General features: G+C 39.1%; 1 protein-coding gene across 15 annotated transcripts in view; it reads right to left on the minus strand.

Annotated features, from left to right (window-relative positions):
* LOC126297523 (CTTNBP2 N-terminal-like protein) overlaps positions 1-24,693 on the minus strand; it is a 214,163-nt gene that overhangs the window by 100,103 nt on the left and 89,367 nt on the right. For all 15 annotated transcript variants that reach the window (XM_049988422.1, XM_049988419.1, XM_049988427.1 and 12 more), the window contains one exon: positions 20,820-21,040. In XM_049988422.1, the coding sequence (XP_049844379.1) occupies positions 20,820-21,040 (221 nt within the window). The remainder of the gene's footprint in view (positions 1-20,819; positions 21,041-24,693) is intronic.

Below are 24,693 nucleotides of genomic sequence, written 5' to 3' on the forward strand. Positions count from 1 at the left end.
AATTGCGTCAATCGTTTCCTCTGAACTATCAGAAAATTGCACAGGCCACAGGAGCTGATTCAGATTTGAACATTTTGCTAAAATATGTTTGTATATCTTGGGCTCGCTCATTGCATTGCATTAAGAACTCTGTAGTGAACCGATACTTGGCATGTCGGCATAGGGTGGCTACACAGCAAGATGCGATTCTTGTACAAAACGACAGTGGACAGTCACATGTGGTATTCCCTAAAGCTTTGAAAAAAGAAGTGTTGCAGTTACTTCACCAAGGACACTGGGGTAATGTTCGTATGAAACAGTTAGCGCGTCGACACTGTACTTGGCAGGGTATGGCCACCCAAACAGAGCAGATGATGTCACAAAGTTCTCTGCTTGGCCTAAGTCGTAATCACCAAAGCAATGTGTGCACATAGACTTTGTGGGACCCTTTTGGAACACTCGCTGATTGATTGTGGTAGAGTCACATAGCAAATTTCCTTCTGCTGCGTCAATGAACTTGACAATGTCACATATCACAATTCAGGTGTTGTCCCCTATTTTTTGTTTCAAAGGTTCGCCTGAAGTTATAGTGCCAGAGAATGGCCTCAGTTCACATCACATGAATTTGAAACATTTTGTGAATGCAATGGCATACAGCACCTAAGTAGTGCACTATTCCATCCACAGTCAAATTGCGAAGCGGAACGTTTTGTCAGAATCTTCAAGCAGCAGATGGCCAAACTTCGTACCACACACACCAGGGATCAAGCATTCCAACTGTTTCTCACCTCCTATTGTTTGCACCCACAAGATGGGCCATCGGCGGCAGAAATGTTCATAGCCGGCGCCACTGGACACTGCTCCATCTGCTCCACCCTCCTCAGCATCCGGTGCCGAAAGGAGGCCCCAAGTATTGCTTCACGCTGCACGATATTGTGTTTTACTGGTTTTTTAGTGGCAGCACATGAAGGGCGTGACACGAGATCGTTTGTCGACTTGGCGTATGCATGTATCTAATTTCAGGCCCCAACGGATTGCGATGTCGACATCACAATCAAATTTGCCACTATTATGTGCACGGTGATCCTTCAGTGTCTCTCCCCCAGATTCAAGGATCCCAAGGACAGCACGGCCACAGCAGCCACCAGAGTGTGTCATCACCACACCGCAGGATGACCCCATGGGGACTGAGCCTTCACCACCTCCATTTCCTCTCATCCTACCAATGGAACTGGACCCCGCAACGTCATAGCAGCCGACGCCTTTGACATCTGGTTATGGGCCTCAGGAGGTGGACGCATACCATTCTGGTCATCATCTGTCAGCGCGAAGGCCGAATGGTGTGATATGACTGGAAGCCTGGCATCCCCTGCAGCCACAGCTTCCAGTCCAGCACAGCATCCAGACTCCTGCCTCCCCCGCTGTTGTACTCCCCATATGACGGTCCGTCACTTTGGGGGGCAGGAATGTTCCAGCGTAATGTCAAGCAGCGGCACAACGGTCAAGAACGTTAGAGCAGAGAGGGCTGTGAGACATCATCAGCCAATAGCACACTGACTGACACCCCCCCCACCCCCCCCCCCCCCCCCCGACGACGACCACCACCGCCCTAATCCTAATCTTCAAAGCCTGTCTATATCCATTGGCCAATACAATTCTGATAGCTTCTAAAGAGATCATTAGTAACATTTGGAGCTAGACAATGAATTTCAACCTCTTTGGCTCACCCAGAATGTTTCTAATCATACTGCAATGAAAATAGTCTCAATGGTCATCACTGGGACATAGCATACTTTTAGTCGCAAGTGAGATGTAATGCAACAATATGCATGTGTCAGTATGAAAGGTCTCCAGTGTCACCACATTGCAGCTGTGATGGGATAAATAGGTTGTATTCGTCTCACAGAAGCTAATGCATTCACTTCTGATGCTAGATACTCCAGTGAATTCCCAGATATATCCAGGTGCAGATGTTTCACTCATTAATAATGGGACTTATGTGCACGTAGGTTTGCATCAGATGCAAGATGAAATTTAATTAAGTAAACAAGTCACAGTAACAGTAACAACAACATAAAAAAAAATTCAGTAGCATATTACATCTGTTTGTTGCAACATCCTCTAAAACAGAATGTATTTTTAGCTGAGAAACATTTCCTCCATGCTTTTGGATCTAAAATTCTGGATCCAATCAGCATAACCTCACAAACAATTTCTTTCAACAATCTAGATGATTTATGTGAAGAATAAACATCACTATTTGAGACAAATCTTATGTTTGCAGTAGAAAACGCAGACCGCATAACACACACTTAAAAAAACCACACCAGGCTTTCCTATGCCTGACCACTTACCCTCTGCAACACACTGAAGGCAGATCTGGATGACTCAAAACTCAAAGGGTCATTAAATCAATAACATGTATTCAGTGATTGTGAAACCACTGTTAATAAATGAACTGAAGGAGGGTTTTTTTTTTTTTTTTGGGTGGGGGGGTTTGCAGCTACATTTCACAGACACCTCCAGCAACTTACTAAATGACACTGCAAATGTATTAACTGTCTAAATAACACTACTGTGGCAATTCTTTGATGACAAATTCATTTCAAAGGTTGCTAAACTTTAACTTTCGTTCAAAAAAATTATTGTGAAAGAGTATTAAATATGAATGGATTAGTGAGTAAGAAAAGGCGATCCAAATGTTGACATTACTTCCAAAATAGACTGTGTGTCCATCTAGCTTCTTTAAAGACAGACGATACACGCATCACAGGGTATACTTCCACACAAAGATGCCAACAGCACCAGCAGATCATCATGTTTGCTTCAGAAATTAATGGCAGCACAAACAAATTACTCACAAATAGAAAATATTTCTTGTAACCACAGAGAGTAAAAATTTTACACCTCTGGAAATTTTTTTGCCCTACATTACCAAATAATGTATAGAGAATTGTCATATCACACTTTCTAAGTCTACACATTCTATAACTATCACAAATGGCCTAATCGTTTTTGACAAATGAAGACTCAACATCATATACACTTGCCAAGATACATAAACATTAGACACATACCGTACTTACTCGAATCTAAGCCGCACTTTTTTTCCGGTTTTTGTAATCCAAAAAACTGCCTGCGGCTTAGAATCGAGTGCAAAGTAAGCAAAAGTTCTGAAAAATGTTGGTAGGTGCCGCCACAACTAATTTTTGCCATCGAATATATGTAGCGCTACACAGGCGCATACATCATCCAACAAAGTAAATACAAATTCTGTATTGTTCATCTTCGATTGTAGCAGCATTTCAATGTACTACGGAAATCCGACTGGCAAGACTGTTTGGGATGTGTGTCAATATGGCGAACTCTACATTCTGAATTTTTACCTGCCTGTGAGAAGAGATGGTTGCTAATAGGAACCTGGTGAAATGTGAATCACATGCAGTATTCTCTTCACCATAAGAATAATACGAATATAAACATTTTGCCATGTATTCTTTCATGTTTGCTGCTTTCTCATTTAAATCCTGTCTGCCTAATAAACTACGAAACTAGAGTGAGACAACAGCAAACGAGGAAGAATATACATATCATGTCATGTTTATATTCGTATTATTCTTGTGCCTATTAGTGAGACAGTCAGAAATGAAGCATGGCAGTTGACTAGATTTTTAAATCTAAGATTACTAATTTCTGTGCAGAATGTAATGTACCGGTACTAAGGAGGCATCTGCAAAGATTTTCAAACGGAGAAAAATTTTCACTGAACTCTCATTCAGAACATCTTTTATCATACACAGTCTATTATTTGGTTCTTGTTGATCATTATGAAAGAAAGCAGCAGTGTAAGTAACAACAAATAGCAGTCTCTTGCCATTGTTTCGCCAATGAAATGATTCCTGTCTTTTTTTTATTGTAGCGGGCACAAAAACAAGCCATGCCGCGAGCGGCGACAGGTCGTAAACACTCATCATCAGAATGCGACAAACACTGCATGGCACAGTACAGTAATGCATTTTCAGCTTAGAGTGGTGTAAACACCTATAAGAAAGAACGGCACTTGTCAGATCAAAGAAAAATAAGCAATCACTTCAAACTAGACGAAGCACGTAAAAAAGGAAGGGTACCGTACCAGTATAAATAGGGACGCAGCACCTGACGCATCGCAATGGCTACCTGGTAAAGCTTAACTGCTAAGCTTATGACTCTAACCAAACTACAGTAGCTGTATCGTCATTCATTCGACCTAAATTGTGTCTCATATTACAATGGACCAACTTTGTTTCGATTTGGAGGTGGAGTCTAAAACTTCTCTCTCCCCTTGAATTTCGAGTCTCAAATTTCAGGTGCGGCTTAGATTCCGGAAAATTTTTATTCCTTGATTTCGAGTCTCATTTTTCATGTGCGACTTAGATTCGAGTAAATACGGTAAGTCTGGCTTGCTCTTAGAGCAGCAATCATGTTCTCCACGGCTGAAGCCTCAACAACCTTCGGACCATGTTCGTATTAACTTTTCTGGCACTCGCAGTGTTCCCAAATATTTAATTGTCTATTCCCACACAGAGTTAGAAAAATGTGGAAATCCTCCACGAATTATGCTGCTGGCCGTCCACCAGTTGGCTGCATACATGCTGGAGTTCCAGTAGAGTCCAACCTTCGAGGTCTGCCCCACATACATGGACATTTGTCAGATGGGATACCCGTAAATATCCTTGGGAGCCATGGCAGTTGGCTTTTTGCATTCTACACCATTGGACAAACCATGGTCTGCTACCAAAATAACAACAGCGATGATTACCCAGCAATCTTCCATAATCAATCTCTCAACTACAGAGAGCATTCCATAGCATCGTCAGCCATTTCCAGCAGCATCGCAGTACATCATCTGGATTGTCAAATGCTGCTGAAATGCTAGGCTGACTCATGGGGATCCAATGGAGGGAGTTGCAGGCTCAAACCACAGTGGTCTCCATCCTATTCTTATAGGGTACAAAATTGAAAAACTACCAGTTCAACACATGTTCAACCCAAACCTCTCCTCCTAAGCAGCGCAGCAGCCATATCACAGAATTGCAGACTATGGGTAAGTTAGGGATGAGAAGGATCCTGTACTTTTACCTGACAAACAGACTGACATCTGATTTCAGCCTGCAAGATACACTGCACTCATGGGTTCCTCCAGCCTCACACCAGTACCACTGCCACCAAATCACATGGCCCACAGCTGGAAGCAAACCAGATTAGTCTCTTTCCTCAGCAGTACCCCAGCAGCATGTCTACATGCATCACAGACAGCGCTCTGATCAGCAAACTGTTTTCGGCTTGGGCATTCTTTTATGTTCAGCACATTCTATGGACTATGTGTGGGTCTCCTTTTATTTGGGTCATTCCATGTCAAATCAACCAATTTGAGAAAATATTCCAGCTGATCGTCTCAGATTTGGCTGAAATTTAGCACACCAATGCTACCAAGTATGGAACACTCATGTACAAAATTTTGAATTCCCCTGCCAATTAGTTCCAGAATTATGGTTTGTGAAAGAAGATGGCGTGACCCAGAAATTGCAACCCGCATCTGGCAATCTATCTCCAGACCCAACTTCAGGTCTTAATAACTTTGGAACTATTCCGCACAATCCAATGAAATTTTTACAACCCAGTAACATCCACTTAGACAACATACACCACGAATCAAAACACCAACAACATATTTCTGAGGGGAAAATAAAAAAATCCAAACTGTGATTAAAAACAAATACATTAAAAGGTACATATTGTAGGTGCCCTCTATGCCAAACATAACTCACTCAAAAAGGTTATAAATTTTTTGTGTAGTAGGCTTAATGTGGCCTAAACACACACAGAACTCATCTTGCCCATATCAGTCACACAAACAGAGTTACATGTACACGAAAATACAAAAATTTGAAAAATTACCTAAAAAACATTGATTTTCTAAGTGTGGTAGCACAAATGGGACAAGTGATATCGAAGCCAAACTGCATAAGTAGACCATTGTATAATATGTGGAAAAATTTCAACTTGTTATTGCAAGGCATTTGTGTAGAATAAAAGCTGACAGAGATGTATTTGGTTGTGTTTCTTTTAACACGATTTAGCAAGTAATAGTGGTGATGCAGACAGCTTGCAGCTGCAGCAATAGTTGGGAACCATTAGGCAACAGAAAGTTAAACAATGGTAGTTTTCAGGGACAGAATGGGCCATTGTTAGACAGGAACAACAAAGGAAACAAGCAACGATTACAGGTTACTCATGTTTTTATGATTCTAGTTCAGACTGGTCAGTACTGTTGTGGAAAGTCAGTATGGAGGCAGAAGAGTGTACTAGTGGTGCTTTTGTTCAAACAAGTTGAAGAATTGGTAGAGCTCAAGCATCTGAATGTCATAAAACAACATATGGAACAAAATGTGGCATTCACTTTGCACTGGATGATCTGGATCAATCAGACCAAGATTTGTTGCTATGGAGATCCGGGATACACCCTGTGGACACAAGAAGTACAGTTTCAGGAAACTTTAGTGTTTGTTATCATCATATGAAAGTGTTTCTGGATAAGTATTCTTTCCTACAAGGAAGTTGTTTTGATCCATTTCGGATTCATAAGAAGACAGTGAAGTGTAGCCTCAGAGAAATTTATATAAAATCAGTACTGAAAGCGAATCAGTGTATGGGACTTAACATGAAACCAGGACAAAAGTTACGTTCCAGGTGCATTACACTGCTAAAAAATGAGGAATATTCTGATAATTTACACGACAGTGACGAAGAGTATCAGCCTCCTACAACCACAGTGGATGAGCAATTAAATACTTCAGCGACTGCTCTTGGTTTGTCTCCCATGAAGACACACAAAGCTGGGAAGAGAGACAGGTCCAGCTATGGAACAAGAAAACTACAAGAAACTCAAATGGAATTAAAACACAAAATAGCTGACACACTAATGGTAGAAGAGGAAGAACTATCTGCTCCAAAGGAACAGAAATCATGCCAGAAATGCTCTGATTTGGACAAAATTTTGCATGATTTGAAAGAAAAAAGTAGCTATTCTTACCCCTGCACCTTCCAGCTGGTCTATTGACTACACTGCAAAGGAATCCAATGTTTCTACATATATGGTAAAGCAAGCTAGGAAAATCAGAGCAACCCAAGGAGTGCTTCCACAACTTCAGCAGGCTCAGGGTAAGCAACTGAGTTCAGAAATAAAGGTGCTAGTGTCGGAGTTTTATGAAAATAATGACTACAGCTGAATAATGCCTGGAAAAAAAGACTATTTAATGGCGAAAATTCGAAATGTACATGTACAGATGCAAAAAAGACTGTTGCTATGCAACATATCAGAACTATATGTAGAATTCAAGGAAAAGTATCCCAATACCAAAGTAGGTTTATCATCTTTTTTCAATCTTCGGCCAAAATGGGTTGTGCCTTTAAGTGCAAGGCGCACACACAATGTTTGTGTATGTGAGACCCATCAAAATGCTAAGCTGATGTTTGCTCCTGTAAAGGATTCTGGTCTGGATTACAAAGGTGCAATGAAGCTGCTAGTGTGTGACATCAGTTCCTACCAGTGCATCATACACAGGTATGAAAAGTGTCCTGGTAAGGCAAATCTTGCAGAACACATGAATAACAAACTGTATGGTGAACTCCTTATGGATGATGAACTTTTTTCTTATAAACAATGGGCACACATGGATCGCACAAGTCTTGAAACAAAGCAAAGTACAGTGGAAGATTTTGTTGAAATGTGTTGTCAAAAAACAAACTGACCACACACAGCTTCACAGCAACAGCACAGTCTGCTTATCTCCAGCTTTGCAAGGATAATTTGAAACAAGATGAAATTATAGTAATACTTTACTTTTCTGAAAATTATGCATTTATAGTTCAAGATGCCATCCAAGGATATCATTTGGGCAACAGTCAAGCAACTCTCAAGCCACTTGCAATTTACTATAGAGGTGAATCAGGTGATGTGTCTGTCGTGCACATGTGCGTTTTTAGTGACTGTTTAATTCATTATGCCATTGCAGTTCATGCCCACATTCCCACTGTCATGGCAGATGTGAAAAACAAGCTGCCTCACATACTTTTAGCAAAATACTTCAGTGATGGGGCACCTAGTCAGTGCAAAAACCGTAAAAATGTCAAAAATTTATGCATGCATTACCATGATTTTCAGATTCACGCAGAATGGAATGTTTTTGTAAGTCATGGTAAAAATGTATGTGATGGTATTGGTGTTGCTATTAAGTGCATGGCATCACCAGCTAGTCTGCAGCACCCTACAGAAGGTCACATTCTAACACCTCTTCAATTGTTTGCCTGGACACAGAAAAATATCTCTGACATACAATCATGCTATGTTTTGAAAGATGGGGTGAAATCAGTCGAAGAGTTGCTAAAAAGCAGACTAGAACACATTAAAACTGTTGCAGGCACAAGGAGCCATCATCACTTCTCTCCAGCAGACTCTGACAATGTGCAGATGAGGAGACTGTTCAGTTATAACTATAGGTTCATGCACAACATGTGTCTTCACAGTATGTCTGACCCAGGATTCAGAAGCAAAGGCAGCAATATATAACCAGGTTGCTATGTTATTGCTGTTTATTATTACAAATGATACTTAGGCTGTGTTGCAGAGTGCTGTGAAGCAGAAGGTGATGTATTTGTGAAGTTCATGGCACCAGCAGAACCAGCAAGATCATTTCATTGGCCACATTTGGCAGACAGGTGTTGGATTCCTTTTGAACATATTCTTATGATAGTTCCAGTTCCTACCACAGTGTCAGGAAGACAGTACAATTTGCCACTTAATGTACAGAGTACAGTAGCTAAAGTGTGGAAGAACTTCTGTTCACAGCGCAATCGACTGGTTTTTAGCAGTTAAGGTGCAGTAAACATTAATGATAGGTTGTGTTAATCTGTCTATATGTTGTTGCTTAGTGATTAAACAGTTGGGGGAGTGGATAAGAAGAGGCAGAACAGTTTACGATATGTTTATACAAAATTGTGTTGTGGAACAATGGCCACATCACCAAATACATATGTCAACTTCCATTGTACACAAATGTCTTGCAATAACATGCTGAAAGTTTGAGATATATATCATTATAGTCTACTTATGCAGTGTGTGAAATTTAGCTTGGATACCACTTGTCCCTTTTGTGCTACCACACTTAGAAAATCCCTGTTTTTTTGGGATATTTTTCAATTTTTTGCATTTTCGTGTGCATGTAGCTCAGTTTTTGTGACTGATATGGGCAAGATGAGTTCTGTGTGTGTTACGCCACATTAAGCCTACCACACAAAAATTTTATACCCTTTTTGAGTGAGTTATATTTGGCATAGAGGGCACCTAGAATATGTACCTTTTAATGTATTACTTTTTTTAATCACATTTTGAAATTTTCCCTTAAAAATATGTTGTTGCTGTTTTGATTTGTGGAATGTGTTCCCTAAATGGATGTTACTGGGTTGTATAGATTTCACTGGACTGTGTGGAATAGTTCCAAAGTTATCAAGACCTGAAGTTGGGTCTGAAGGTAGATTGCCAGATGCGGGTTGCAATTTCCGGGTCACACCATCTTTTTTCACAAGCCATAATTCTGGAACTAACTGGCAGGGGAAACTAATACTTTGTACACGAGTGTTCCACACATTGCAGAATTAGTGTCCTGAATTTCAGTCAAATCAGACTATGAGCTGGGGCCCCTGGTTGAACTGACACTAATTTCTGGAGTTAAGCTTGGACTGGGTGTACGCTGACTGTTCAACTCAGAAAAATAACTTTGTATGTTGTGATATACAAGACCTTCCGACTCAATAGGACATTGCATTTCATAGAGGGACAGCACACCCTCATTATGGTTCTTTGAAGGGTTGCTGCTTGCTCATTGCCCTGACTCTCAATGCTACAATTTTCTCTGGTTTTGCAGGAGGAGGGAAAGTCTTTAATTATCGAAATCATTTTCTCTCTGTTAGAAATATTCATCCAATTTCTTCTCAGCTATTCCTGTGCCTTCACGTTTGCTTATAATGCTACTTTTATGTAGTGGATGTTTTTCCTAGGCAAATCTTCAGCAGATGGGCAGGGAAAACTCAGCCAAGGACACAGTTCTCTCCTCCCTACTTGGAGCAATTGGTCTGTACGGCGATAAAATTTGATTTTTATCTATATTATTGTAAATTAATAGTTGAACTACATGTTTAGAGCACTTACTTTTAAAATATATCTGAAACTACTCTCAGGCTTCAAAGAACTCAACACAACCTTTCACTCTAATATTGATGTGAAATATGTATATGAAATGGAAAGATGTGGAGGTGTATATCTTGACCCTAACCAGTGGTGACAGTAGTTCAAGTAAAAGGCTTCACCATGTTCTGGAGAAAACAAATCCTCATCATAGCATGACTGACTGAAATCCACCTGACAGTCTCCCGAACAATTTAATGTTGGAGTAATCATTTCTGGAAACTTTTGCCACACTCTTCTTCTTCTTCTTATTCTTCTTCTTCATCTTCATCTTCATCTTAGTAATTTGGTGGTATTTGGCCTCTAGCGACCCATAAATTTGTTAGGTTCTCTTCAACTGATCAGCTTTTGAACATACACAGAGCATCTTCCCTGCCCATGATGGCGAAGGGGCACTGCTCATTGCACCAAGTGACAAGAAGTATTTTGGAATACGTGCATCAATAGCTTGTTGCATCACATTTACCGTTAGATCTCCCCATTTCTACATGCTATCTCTAAAGTTGAACACAGAAAGTTGGCTGTGAGTCATCTAGTTAGCCTTACCAAGCACTCACTTTGCCAGTTTCCCTTAGGGCATTGCTAAGCTGTCAGGTGCAAACTGTCCGCCAGTTCCCACTGAACAATGTACACGAGGACATAATGAGAGATCAATAGCAAACAATGACCCATGTTCAGAAAGCACAAGCACATTTCTTCTACTAGTATAATGTCATTGGGCTGGCGGTAAGGACGTACAGCTAGGGACCTGAAAATGTTGCATCTATTTTTGGTGAAAACAGAATCTACTTTTTCTTTGTCTGTAAATGATTATAAGTTCAAATTCAAACAGTTACACACTATGTGCCAGAAGATGAATTACTGGTGCTTTGAAAATGGGGGAGAGGGAGGAGGAAAGCTGTAAAATAATAATAATAATAATAATAATAATAATAATAATAAAATAGAATAAATATTAGGTTGGTGCATAATTTCGTAGTGTTTTTCTGAAAATTTAATAAACACAGCAGATACATACATGTAACACATACTTTAGTTATCAATAATACACTCTTCTTCAGTGTTTACAACAGTGGGGTAACTTTTCCATTCCGCAACTGTAGAAATCGTGTTGTTTTGAGGGGAAGAACTGGTCAAGCACAGTTCAAAGAGCATTTTCATTTAGAAAGTAAGTTTATCGAAAACAGTTTGACAGAGCAGAGAAGGTGAAAATCTTAGGCCACAAGATCAGGTGAATAAGGTGTGTGTAGAATGACTTCCCAACTGAACTCCTATATAGTGTTTTCTGTCAGTCTAGCAGAATGCAGGTGCGCATTATTGTGGAGGAGCGTGAGTTCACGCAGTCTTCCTCATCACTGTTCTTGGACTGCGTCTGCAAAATATCTCAGTTGTTACAATTTCTCATCACCAGAAACACAGGATATGAAAGGTGGGCGTTGTTCGTGAGCTAATTGATGGGGAACAAGCGGAGATGTACCCATGGCCACCCACAGATTTTCTTTTATTTTGGCTTAGGGCATGCCGTACCAATACATATGATTTTTGAACCTTCCTCTTTGCATGCAAATGTCACATGGTGGAATGATTACAGTTCATCACATTTGCCAGTTTCCAAGTATACTGATGTGAATCATTGTGGTTTAGAGCATTTAAACAAGCTTCTTCAAACCCCAAAGGTCTTCCCGAATGTGGAGGGACACTATCATCAAAACGATGCTCCTCAAAACGAGAAAACCATTTTATTGTCATGCTCTGTCCAATGGTGTTATACCATTACACAGTGGAAATGTTTCTGGCTACCTCAACTGCTGTCACCCTTCTACTAAACTCAAATAGGAGAATGTCAGAAATATTCTGATTTCTCCACTTGACACTCCATTTTCTAGCGACAACAGCTCCACTCACTATCTCAAAATGACAATATGTAAACTCAAATAACAACAGTGGAATACAAATAAAAAAGGCAGTTGATAAATAAACCCACAGCAACCAGAATATCAACATAAATGTGACAAACTAATGCACCAACCTCATAGTTTTTATTCAGTATAACAACAGCCTATTGACTGAAATGTTTGCTTTTGGAAAAACATCAATATTTCTAGGTTCTGAAGTTGTCTTCGATTGTTTTATTCTTTTGGGTTTTTTAAGATTTAATAAATGATTGGTTCAGTTGAGAAGCAGAAGCATTTTCTTACCTGTGAACGGAGTGCTTCTGTGATTGAAAGCATTTCTCAACATTGTCTCCATTTTAATTTTGAAAGAAATTTCCACCATTTGACTGTAGATTTGCATTCATTTATTTCAAAGAACTGTGATTTTGTCTTTATAGCTGTTTTAAAGTGTGATTTGAGTGATTAGCCTTAATTACATGTCATCATGGAAATGGCATATATCTGGTCTTTCTTGTGATTTCAAATTGCGCTTGAGGATGGCTAAAATGCCAAAATCATGATTCTGTGAAATAAATGACTACAAATCTACAACCTCATGGTGGAAATTTCTTTTAGAAAGTTCTACATGACAGTGGTCCCCCACAAAGGAAAAATCATTATCTTTATTTTCCTACCCAATTCATAAATAACTAAATCTGCAGAAAACTTATTTTGAGCCTGTAGCACATAAAAACTGATTAGCACATTGCAAAGCACTTGAATGAGCATTCATAGCAAATGTGACCCATCCTTAAGAGTAGAAGTAGAATAGAAAATAACTATACGAACTCAACAGGAAGACCATCAACAGGATTAGATTAGATTAGATTAATACTTGTTCCATAGATCATGAATACGACACTTCGTAATGATGTGGAACATGTCAGGTTAATAAAAGATGTCTGTACAAGAAATTACATTACACAAAATATTGCATGACACTAATGATTAAGTTTTTTTTTTTTTTTTTTTTTTTTTTTTTTTTTTTTTTTTTTTTTGCTTACTTTATATCTAAAAATTCAGCCAATGAGTAGAAGGAGTTGTCATCTAGAAATTCTTTTAATTTATGTTTAAATGTTAGTTGACTATCTGTCAGGCTTTTGATGCTGTTTGGTAGGTGCCCAAAGACTTTTGTGGCAGCATAATTTACCCCTTTCTGTGCCAAAGTCAGATTTAACCCTACATAGTGAAGATCATCCTTTCTCCTGGTGTTATAGGTATGCACACTGCTATTACTTTTGAATTGGGTTGGATTATTATCAACAAATTTCATAAGGGAATATATATACTGTGAGGTTACTGTGAGGATCCCTAGATCCTTAAATAGATGTCTGCAGGATGACCGTGGGTGGGCTCCAGCAATTATTCTGATTACACGTTTTTGTGCAATGAATACTTTTCTACTCAACGATGAATTACCCCAGAATATGATGCCATACGAAAGCAGTGAATGAAAGTAGGCATAGTAAGCTAATTTACTGAGATTCTTATCACCAAAATTTGCAATAACCCTAATAGCATACGTAGCTGAACTCAGACGTTTCAGCAGACCATCAATGTGTTGCTTCCAGTTTAACCTCTCATCAATGGACACACCTAAAAATTTTGAAAATTCTACCTTAGCTACAGACTTCTGTTCAAATTCTATATTTATTACTGGAGTTTTGCCATTTACTGTACGGAACTGTATATACTGTGTTTTATCAAAATTTAAAGAGAGTCCGTTTGCTGAGAACCACTTAATAATTTTGTGAAAAACATCATTTACAATTACATCACTTAGTTCTTGGTTTTTGGATGTTATTACTATACTTGTATCATCAGCAAAAAGAACTAACTTTGCATCTTCATCAATGTGGAATGGTAAGTCATTAATGTATATCAAGAACAGTAAAGGACCTAAGACCGAACCCTGTGGGACCCCGTGCTTGATAGCACCCCAGTTTGAGGAATCAGCTGTTTTAACATTACACGAACCACTTATTTCAACTTTCTGCATTCTTCCAGTTAAGTATGAATTAAACCATTTGTGCACTGCCCCACTCAAACCATAATGATTTAGCTTATCTAAAAGAATTCCATGATTTACACAATCAAAGGCCTTTGAGAGATCACAAAAAATACCAATGGGTGATGTCCGGTTATTCAGAGCATTTAATATTTGATCAGTGAAAGCATATATAGCATTTTCTGTTGAAAAGCCTTTCTGAAAACCAAACTGACATTTTGTTAGTACTTTATTTTTACAAATATGGGAGGCTACTCTTGAATACATTACTTTCTCAAAAATTTTTGATAGAGCTGTCAGAAGAGAGATTGGGCGGTAGTTGTTGACATCCGACATATCCCCCTTTTTATGCAATGGTTTTACAATGGCATATTTCAGTCTATCAGGGAAAACACCCTGCTCCAAAGAGCTATTACATACGTGGCTGAGAATTCTACTTATCTGTGGGGAACAAGCTTTAAGTACTTTGCTGGAAATGCCATCAATTCCGTAAGAGCTTTTACTTTTCAGTGAGTTTATTATTTTACTGATTTCAGAGGGAGAGGTTGGTGGAATTACAGCTGTTTCAAACTGTGCAGGTATGGCCTCTTCTATTAATAGCCTTGCCTCTTCTAGTGAAGATCTAGATCCTATTTTCTCCACAACATTTAAAAAATGATTATTCAAAATATTTTCAATTTCTGATTGTTTGTTAGTGCACTTGTCATTCAATTTTATTGCACTAAAGTCTTCCTGTGCTCTTGGTTGCCCTGTTTCCCTTTCAATAATATTCCAAATTGCTTTAATTTTATTATCAGAGTTACTGATCTCAGACATGATACACATGCTTCTGGACTTTTTAATAACTTTTCTTAGTACCACACAATAGTTTTTATAATATTGAACAATTTCGGGGTCAGTACTCCATCTTGCTGTTAGATACAGTTCTCTTTTGCGGTTGCAAGATATTCTTATTCCTTTAGTTAGCCAAGGTTTTTTATATGTTTTCTTGGAATTATGTTTAACTATTTTCTTGGGAAAACAATTTTCAAATACCCTTAAAAATGTATTGTGAAATAAGTTATATTTCAAGTTTGCATCGGGTTCCTTATACACTTCATCCCAGTCTAGCTGCTGTAGGCTTTCCCTAAAGTTTGCAATATTTATATTGTTAATTGAACGCACTGCTTTGAAAGTCTGATTTATTATACTGCATGGAGCTATGTCATGTACTGTAACAAGCTGTGCACTATGATCTGAAAGACCATTCTCAACAGGATAAGCATTTATGTCCTTAAACTTATCTTGGTCTATAAAAAAGTTATCTATCAATGTACTGCTGTTCTTTGTTATCCGAGTAGGAAAATCAATGACGGAGCTCAAATTGAAAGAACTGAGTAATACTAAAAGGTCATTCTTCCTATTACACTCTTTCAGGGAATCAACATTGAAATCCCCACAAATGATAATTTGCTTCCCCCTGTCTGACAGATAGCACAACAAAGCATCCAAGTTTTCCAGAAATAGCTGGAAATTCCCTGAGGGGGACCTATACACTGTTACAATTATGAAAGTGCCATCCTTTAGTTTAAGTTCAGTGGCACATGCTTCCATATGTTGCTCTACACAAAATTTTTTAGTTTCTAAATTTTTTGCACTGTGGAAGCTTTTGACATATATGGCAACTCCTCCTCTCATCATATTATCTCTACTTACATGTGCAGCTAATTTGTACCCATTGATGCTAACCTTTTGCATATCAGTGACAATGTGATGCTCAGACAGGCATAGTACATCTATTACATTCTCAGTTTCTATATCTTCTAAACAAAGCAGAAGCTCATCAATTTTATTGTTCAATCCCCCAATATTTTGATGAAATATACTAACATTTTTCATTTTACTTTTGCAACTATCTTGAACTTTTTTGACATCTTTAGTACTTGCATGGCTGAGTTTCCCACTGGACACTGATCTTACACTAAAAAAGAGTTTCCACCATGAGATGTAGTTCCTCCCCCCTTTAAATTTCCTGCTATCAGCCCAGCCAGTTTACCCTTCCCTTTCCTGTTGAGGTGTAGGCCATGTCTAGTATAGTCCCACCTACAGAGTGAATCAACACGAACCACACCAATGTGTGACCCCGCATCAGATCCAAGTAGCCGTTCCAACTCCAAATTAACTCTCCTGACAGAAGAGGTCAAATGAGGTCGGTCATGGCGCTCCAGAACCGACACAAACCCAACACTGGTATGATTCGATGCCGATGCAATATTTGCCAGGTCACACTCTATGCTGTACCCCGGATCTCTGTCAATACTGTTGCCCGGCCCACCCACAATAACCACGGTGTCTTCCTTAGTAAAACCTTTACATAGTGAACCTAAATCCTCTGTAACCTGCCCAAGTTCAGCACTAGGTTTGAAAAAACTTGTGACCTGGTAATCCAACCCTAATTCATCCTGCAGAAGTTGGCCCACACCCCTAGCATGCGAACTACCTAGCAACAAGACTTTCTTTCTCTTTGCAGACTTCCCTACATTCTTAATCAATTTGCTGCTGAAAGCTTGTTGAGCCCTGTGTACATCTACTTCTGTGAGAGGCTCATCAGTTTCTGACTGAGGCAACAGGTCAAACCTATTTTGTACATTAATAACAAAGCGGTCAGAAGAATTTCTTGGCCTGTTCCTCATGCCTGTTGCCACTTCCCACCCCTGTTTACCCTTCTCCCCCCTTAACCTGCCCAGTTCTCGCCTAGCCTCATCTAACTCAGCCTGAAGGGCAGCAATTTTCTCCTCCTGTTCCACAATCTTCCTATCTCTACTGCATAGCCTACAGAACCACTGATGAGTCTCGCTCATTTTCCCAATTCCCACGCCACTACAGTCGCCCCAATGAAAAAAGTTACTACATCCATCACACCAGACCCCGGAGCTGACGATCCTACGGCACGTCAGGCACTTTACACTCATGGTACAAATCTATTTTAGTGACAGAAAGACAATTAAGTTACCGGAAAACAATGAAAATACGTGTACGAAAAATTAGGCCTACTCGCGACTATGTAAACAGTGGTTCAGAAGTTTTTTACTGGAAATTACTTAAGAGATGACGATACTCTACAGATATAAATGGGCAGCAAACGTATTTAGCACACTAAACTATCAGTAAATGCACTTAAGATTGCGGTATGAAGTTTAATCTGAAAACTCAAAAGTTCGGCCTGGCCGCGATATGTAAACAAAATGAACTTTACGTGATTACTGTGAAAATACGCGAGTAAGACAAAAACCTTTAATGGTATGCTTGCAGAGCACTATAATTAACGTAATAAATTAGTTTAAAGTGTTAAAAAACAGTTTATTACTACTTAAATTACTTATCTTGTACAAGAGCTGTGACTCAGACGTCCGTGTAGCAGGCGCAGCAGGGACAAAATATGTTATCTGATTTTGTTTTCACTTATCTATAGTCATATGGAATGAGGGGTTTTTATGAGAGAATATCTAGATAACATGCACAGAAGTATTTCAAATAGTTTTTTTAATGTTTCACGACATTTTATGAGATATGAAACATGGTTGGTATAGCCTGCCTTGCTAGATGTATAGCTGAGCACAAGAGAGCTACCTTTTCTACTGGATAATCTGCAAGACAGTTGACAATTGATTCTGCACCATCTGTATTGCTTCGTTTGTGACTAAATATATGTGCTTGTAGTGAAAGTCACTGAGTTTTTTCCCCTTCAAAAAGCCAAGACCTAGTGTGAAGATATTTAAAAAGCATGCAATTCGCACAAGAAAGTAAAGAGTATTAAGAATTCATTTGATTCATTGTCTACATCAGTATTTGATGTCCCAATAGTGTCTAACCTCTAAACTGGTAGTGATACATTGGGTGATGATGCCATCACTACAACTGAAAGTGCTTCAAAAAGAAAACTATCTGGAACTAACGAGCAATACAAGAGATTAAATGATGGGACTACATAACATGAAATAATTAATGTGGCTTTATTATCAGACATTTTGGTAAACGATATATGCTGCAAATAATGTGGAAAGTGTGGTGCTTCGCTGAAAACAAACAAACACATGTAGGAGCTGCTTGTGAATTAGAGTTAACATGGAATCATTGCAAAAACAGTGATTTTTTCCCTATTCCTCAGATATTACTGCAGATACAGGTAAACTATATTATATAAATACTAGACTGGTTTATGAATTATGGTCTATAGGTAAGGGCAGGGCTGCAGGTGTCACATTATGTTGTGTGATGGACGTCCCTGCTCCACCCTCAAAATTTGACACGCATCATTGCAAATAGGCTCTACTGCTGAAGATGTAGCACAGGAAAATATGAAAGATGCTGTTGCGAAAGCTGTTGTTGAAAATAATAACTGGGACTTGTCCACATAGTTTTTGATGGGAGCTGGCAGAAGAGAGGCCACATATCTCCGAGTGGTGTTTTAACAGCTACAAGTATGGACACTTGCAAGGCAGATGACGTGGCAATACTTTACAAGAATTGCAGATGAAAGGATAAAATGAAAAATAAATATGAAGAAGAGTGCATAGCAAATCATTATTGTTCAAGTGGTGGTAAGGAAGTTGCTGGAGTAACAAGTATTTATCAACACTCAGTAATGTGATAAATGTTAGATACAGAAGTTATATTGGAGGTGGTGACTCAGAGGCATTCAAAGAAATTGAGGAACTAATCCCCTATGGGAACATTGGGAACATTTGCAAACTGTACGTCTGTTGGCCACATTCAGAAAAGGATGGGATCAATAATTCAACAGCTTAAGGCTAGCATTAAATGCAAGAAATAGACATATGAAAAACTGTAGATGGGAAAAACAGGCTGACAGATGCTGCTACAGACCATATTTGGAAGTGCTATGGTCTAGCAATATGACAGATTAGAGCAGATGCAGAATTAATGAGAAGAGCTGTTTGGGCTCTGTTTTTTGACACAGCTTCAAGCAAAGAGAATTCCCAATATGGACTACATCCAAAGGGGGAGATAGTTGGTGTAAGTACAACAGAGGCAAAGTAATAGAACATCAATACACTACCCTCATCATTTGCAACCTGCCATAATGGGACGACATAGAACCAATAATCTGAGACCTTGCAGGTATTAGTCTACTGCAGAAATCTCTTCGTGGTCAGATTCCAAATCCAAATCAGTGTGTGAACAATGTGATATGGAACAGACTACCTATAACTGTGTTTACAGGTATAAACACTCCCCACTATAGTGTTTCTAATGCTGTTTCATCATTCAAACAGGGCAATATAACAGAGTGCAAAGTTTCATAGAAGAGGGGGCTCTGCATAGGATTGCAAACTGCTGCAGCTGTGCTCTGTTTGGACAAGGAACAGCTTAGGTCTTCAGATAATGCAGTAAAAATCTATTCAAAAATGGCTGGATAGCATAGTAGAGCCATCTAGAGGAACACTTGCTCCATAGCTGCGGAGCAACTCAAAGCTTCTGCTTTTCAGTGAGTAGTCTCCTTTAATCCTAAAATACTTGTTAAAATGTATAACCTTTTTAACATCTAGAAAAAATATAGTATCTCATAAACTAAACTTCTTTTTACAAAAACGATTATTTCACTAGAAAGGCAGAGCATATGTCTGTATTCTGTGAAAAAATGAACATTGTAAACATAGGGCATTCTGTATCCCCGTAACATATCAGTTCACTGCAATTGTTAAACGGGAACTTTAACCACCCACGGGAAGAGAAGCAGTGTGGGAGGACAAACCCTGCTTCCCTCTTGCAAGGCAGCCAGTCTATACTGTGTTCTGTATTCCTGTGAAAGCGCAACTGACACATGGTCACAGGGATTGCCAATCCCTTCTTCTACTGTGAGATCCATACTCAAGCCTCGTTATGGACTAGGGTTAATCTCATCACTAATTTCAAAATAAGACAAGAAAACAACGAGCAACACACAACCCAAAGTACAGCACAATGCACGAAGCATTTGGTAATGGCTATGTGCAGTTACATGCTGAGATTGGCAGCATTGTAAATAAAGTAGTTCAAGCCCAATCCCTGCTAGTACCTTACAAAACCGTAGTGGGAGACAGTCACCACCTGTAACTGCTATGCTGAAGTGTCAACATAAAACCAACTTTCACTAGCAGCCAAACATACGCATTTCTTTGTTCTAAGATTCTAGGTCCCATAGCTTAATCCTATGTTTCCATGAACAGTGTGTTAGAGAGACCATTCAACAACCTATAGTTGAGGGGCACCAGAGCACAAACTTACAAGTACACTGATATTGCGCAAAAGTGTGCTCTTTATTTTGAAAAAACACATTCTTATGCATATTCCCTTTCCAAATTGGCTTCGCCAAATGTTGTGCAATACCATGAACCAAAATTCTGGTTGCTTTTTCAGTACTTAGAAAATAAAGCTGTTTAAAACTATCATCGATCAAATAGTTCACCTGGATACAATTTGCCCTGAGATCACATTTATTAAATAATTTCGAATTTTGAAGTAGAATTCCCACCTATATTCACATTCATGGCAAATGTGATTTTTCATGTCACCAGGAGACAGAGAGAGAGAGAGAGAGAGAGAGAGAGAGAGAGAGAGAGAGAGAGAGACTCACATGGAGGCTGAGGTCTCGGTGCAGTCTGTGGTAGTATAACCACAGGTTTTGCTGGTGGTTGTGGTGGTGATGTAGTCAGCACAGGACGAGCTGGTAGAACCATTCGTGGGGGGCTTGCACCAGCTTGAAACATGGCAACTTGATGAGCTTCCGCTAGCTGCTTTCGCAGACTGTCTAGTTCTCCTTGAGCTCTCTCCAGTTCTGCTTGCAGTTCTTTGCTCCTTGTAACATGGGAAAAATATTCAGAAACATGGTGACAGGTAGAAAGTTTTTCACAAACGTCAAATAACATACACAGAAAAATGCTATTGTATTAGAAGTCCATAAAATGTTTTTTTGCCTCTTTACATTGTTACACCATATGCTTTCAGCAGCAGCCACTGTCCAAGCTACTTATGAGTAGGTCACAAACTTACAATCATTCAAACTTACAATCATTCAAAATGTGCTCCTTAGATCATCCTAAAACCATCCACACAATACTCAACTCATTCCCTGTGTCATGCAACATACATTCAGTAACAGCCTTAATTACTACATAGCAGCCTTAACAAATACTCAAAGAAATGAAGGATTGCCAATATTCAGTAAACAAGGTGATGGTCCAAAGTAGAACTCTATTCATCCAGTATTTAATGGAACACTGAACTAAAAATTAATTTTCCTTTTTCAAGACCTCTGGGGAGCAATAGGTTGGGGAAAGCTAAATAGAAGGGCTCTTGTTGTTGTTGTTGTTGTGGTCTTCAGTCCTGAGACTGGTTTGATGCAGCTCTCCATGCTACCCTATCCTGTGCAAGTTTCTTCATCTCCCAGTACCTACTGCAACCTACATCTTTCTGAATCTGCTTAGTGTATTCATCTCTTTGTCTCCCTCTATGATTTTTACCCTCCACATTGCCCTCCAATGCTAAATTTGTGATCCCTTGGGTGCCTCAGAACATGTCCTACCAACTGGTCCCTTCTCGTCAAATTGTAACACAAACTCCTCTTCTTCCCAATTCTATTCAATACCTCCTCATTAGTTATGTGATCTACCCATCTGATCTTCAGCATTCTTCTGCAGCGCCACATTTTGAAAGCTTCTGTTTTCTTCCTGTCCAAACTATTTATCGTCCATGTTTCGCTTCCATACATGGCTGCACTCCATACAAATACTTTCAGAAACGACTTGCTGACACTTAAATCTATACTCGATGTTAACAAATTTCTCTTCTTCAGAAACGCTTTCCTTGCCATTGCCAGTCTGCATTTTATATCCTCTCTACTTCGACCATCATCAGTTATTTTGCACCCAAATAGCAAAACTCCTTTACTACTTTAAGTGTCTCATTTCCTAATCTAATTCCTCAGCATCGCCTGACTTAATTCGACTACATTCCATTATCCTCGTTTTGCTTTTGTTGATGTTCATCTTATATGCTCCTTTCAAGACACTGTCCATTCCGTTCAACTGCTCTTCCAAGTCCTTTGCTGTCTCTGACAGAATTACAATGTCATCGGCTAACCTCAAAATTTTTATTTATTCTCCATGGATTTTAATACCTACTCCAAATTTTTCTTTTGTTTCCTTTACTGCTTGCTCAATATACATATTGAATAACATTGGGGAGAGGCTACAACCCTGTCTCACTCCCTTCCCAACCACTGCTTCCCTTTCATGCCCCTCGACTCTTACAACTGCCATCTGGGTTCAGTACAAGTTGTAAATAGCCATTCGCTCCCTGTATTTTACCCTTACCACCTTTAGCATTTGAAGGAGAGTATTCCAGTGAACATTATGAAAAGCTTTCTCTAAGTCTACAAATGCTAGAAATGTAGGTTTGTCTTTCCTTAATAGAAGGGCAAGTCACTCAAACCTCAGAATGAGAGTGACCTACAAGAGGTGGGATAGGTTGGAGAAGGTTATAAAGAAAGACTAGGTCACTTATACCCCCAGTTAAGTGGGTTGCTCTTCTCTTCAGGTTTGAGTGACGTGCTCTTCTTTTTTAACCTTCCCCAACATACCCAATTCTCCAACCCAAGGAAACACCTTATAGTTCCAAAAGTTAGACCAGTGCTTTGCTCCTTCTTATGCGTCTACTGGCAGTACTAAATATTCCACCTAACTTCACTGGCCAGCAATTCTTTCTCATAACTGTATTGTTTCTCAGTGTAACTTTTTCTTTTAATATAAAATTACGTACACTCATTGGTGTATCCACTATAAAATGGCTTTGTAGCAGAGCTTGCTAAAGTTGATTTGAATAGACACTACAGAACATTAATTACAGCATTAGGGTGACCTGGATGAAATAGGAGAAGCAACTACACACACACACACACACACACACACACACACACACACACACACACACACAGTCTGCATTTTGTGTAGGTTTTGCAGTACCATGATCAACCCTGGGTTAACACAGCTTTCAGCTTTGTTAACACCGAGTTCAGCAGGCTGCTGATGACTGAAATGAACTCTCATACGAGTACAGTGTCTGTTGGTACAATTGGGAGATGTGGATATACTAGACATGCCCACACCTGAATAGGAGAGGGAAAACAGGCTATCTGATCATCTTGCAGATAATATAATGCAGAGGCTGGGGGGGCAGTGCACCATCACACATAGTAAGATCTCTGTGGATAATGATGTCGGAAAGGCAAATCTTTTAGGTTAGAATCAGGCTTCAGGCATCCTGTTTTGAAAGAAGTGAAAATAACAGTAGGGGCCCACTGAATGCTTAAGAACGCACAGTAAAGTAAGGTTAGCCTATTTCATGAAAATATTAGAGGACTGACTAAAAATGGAGAAGAGCTGCTTTTCTGTGTCGAAAAATTCAGAGAGCTTTGAAAAGATAGATAGCCTGCGTGTGTCTGAGCATCACATAACCCTAGGATTAGATAAATTACATATGAAAGATTACAGTATCACAGCGGCCTCATGCAGAACCAATATGGGAAAAGGTGAAGCCATTAATACATTAAAACAGAACACAAGTTCAGAAATAATGAGACAAGTAGATTATGTTGTGATCAGCACATAGGAGTGTGTGCGCTTGTGAGTTTATACTGAAAAATAGTTCACTTTCAAATGTATTCAGATCCCAAACAGGAAATTTTAAACTATTTATGAGGAATATGGAATCTTTACTGTGCTATCTGCCAGACTGCAGCACACAGTTACTAGTCTGTCGCAACTTCAACGTAGGTTTTCAAAAGGATTTTGATAGGAAAAATTATATGGAAACCTTATTTGGATCCTACAATTGGATCTCAGCAATTAACTTTCCAACAGAGGTGGATAAAGACAGCAGGTCCAAAACTGATAATGTTTTCTACGGTGAAGCTCAAAGCACGAAAATAACTGTTTACCCAGTAACAAATGCTGATCATAATGCATAGTTAGTTAGGGTAAATAACACATGGATACTGCTCAGTGGAAATCAGAATAAATAATACCTCTAGCACAAATACTTTTAAGAACAGTTTACAGTATATAACCTGGGATGAAATTTACAATGAACCAAATGCTAACAAAAAAAAAAAAAAACCCTTAATCTATTCCATAATAAATTCCTATCATTATTTGAAAATAGCTTTCCACATAAGCTTATCATAAAGGACACTAAATAGCCATGTAAAAAACCATTGATTATTAAAGGGATTGAAGCATCTTGTGAAAGGAAAATGGAAATGTAGGGATCCCGCTGTAGTTGCAGTTACTACAAAAGATTATTTAAAAATGAAAGAACATGTACATAATGTCAGAAATCAGTAATTATAATAACAGACGTAAGGCTAGGGGGGACAATCAGCCACAGAACAAGACAGCATCACAATTGAACTGAATGGAAGAGCTATAAATGTTGATTCATGGGTGGGAAAT

This window comes from Schistocerca gregaria, chromosome X, assembly GCF_023897955.1.
Source record: "Schistocerca gregaria isolate iqSchGreg1 chromosome X, iqSchGreg1.2, whole genome shotgun sequence".
NCBI classification, from domain to species: Eukaryota; Metazoa; Arthropoda; class Insecta; order Orthoptera; family Acrididae; genus Schistocerca; species Schistocerca gregaria.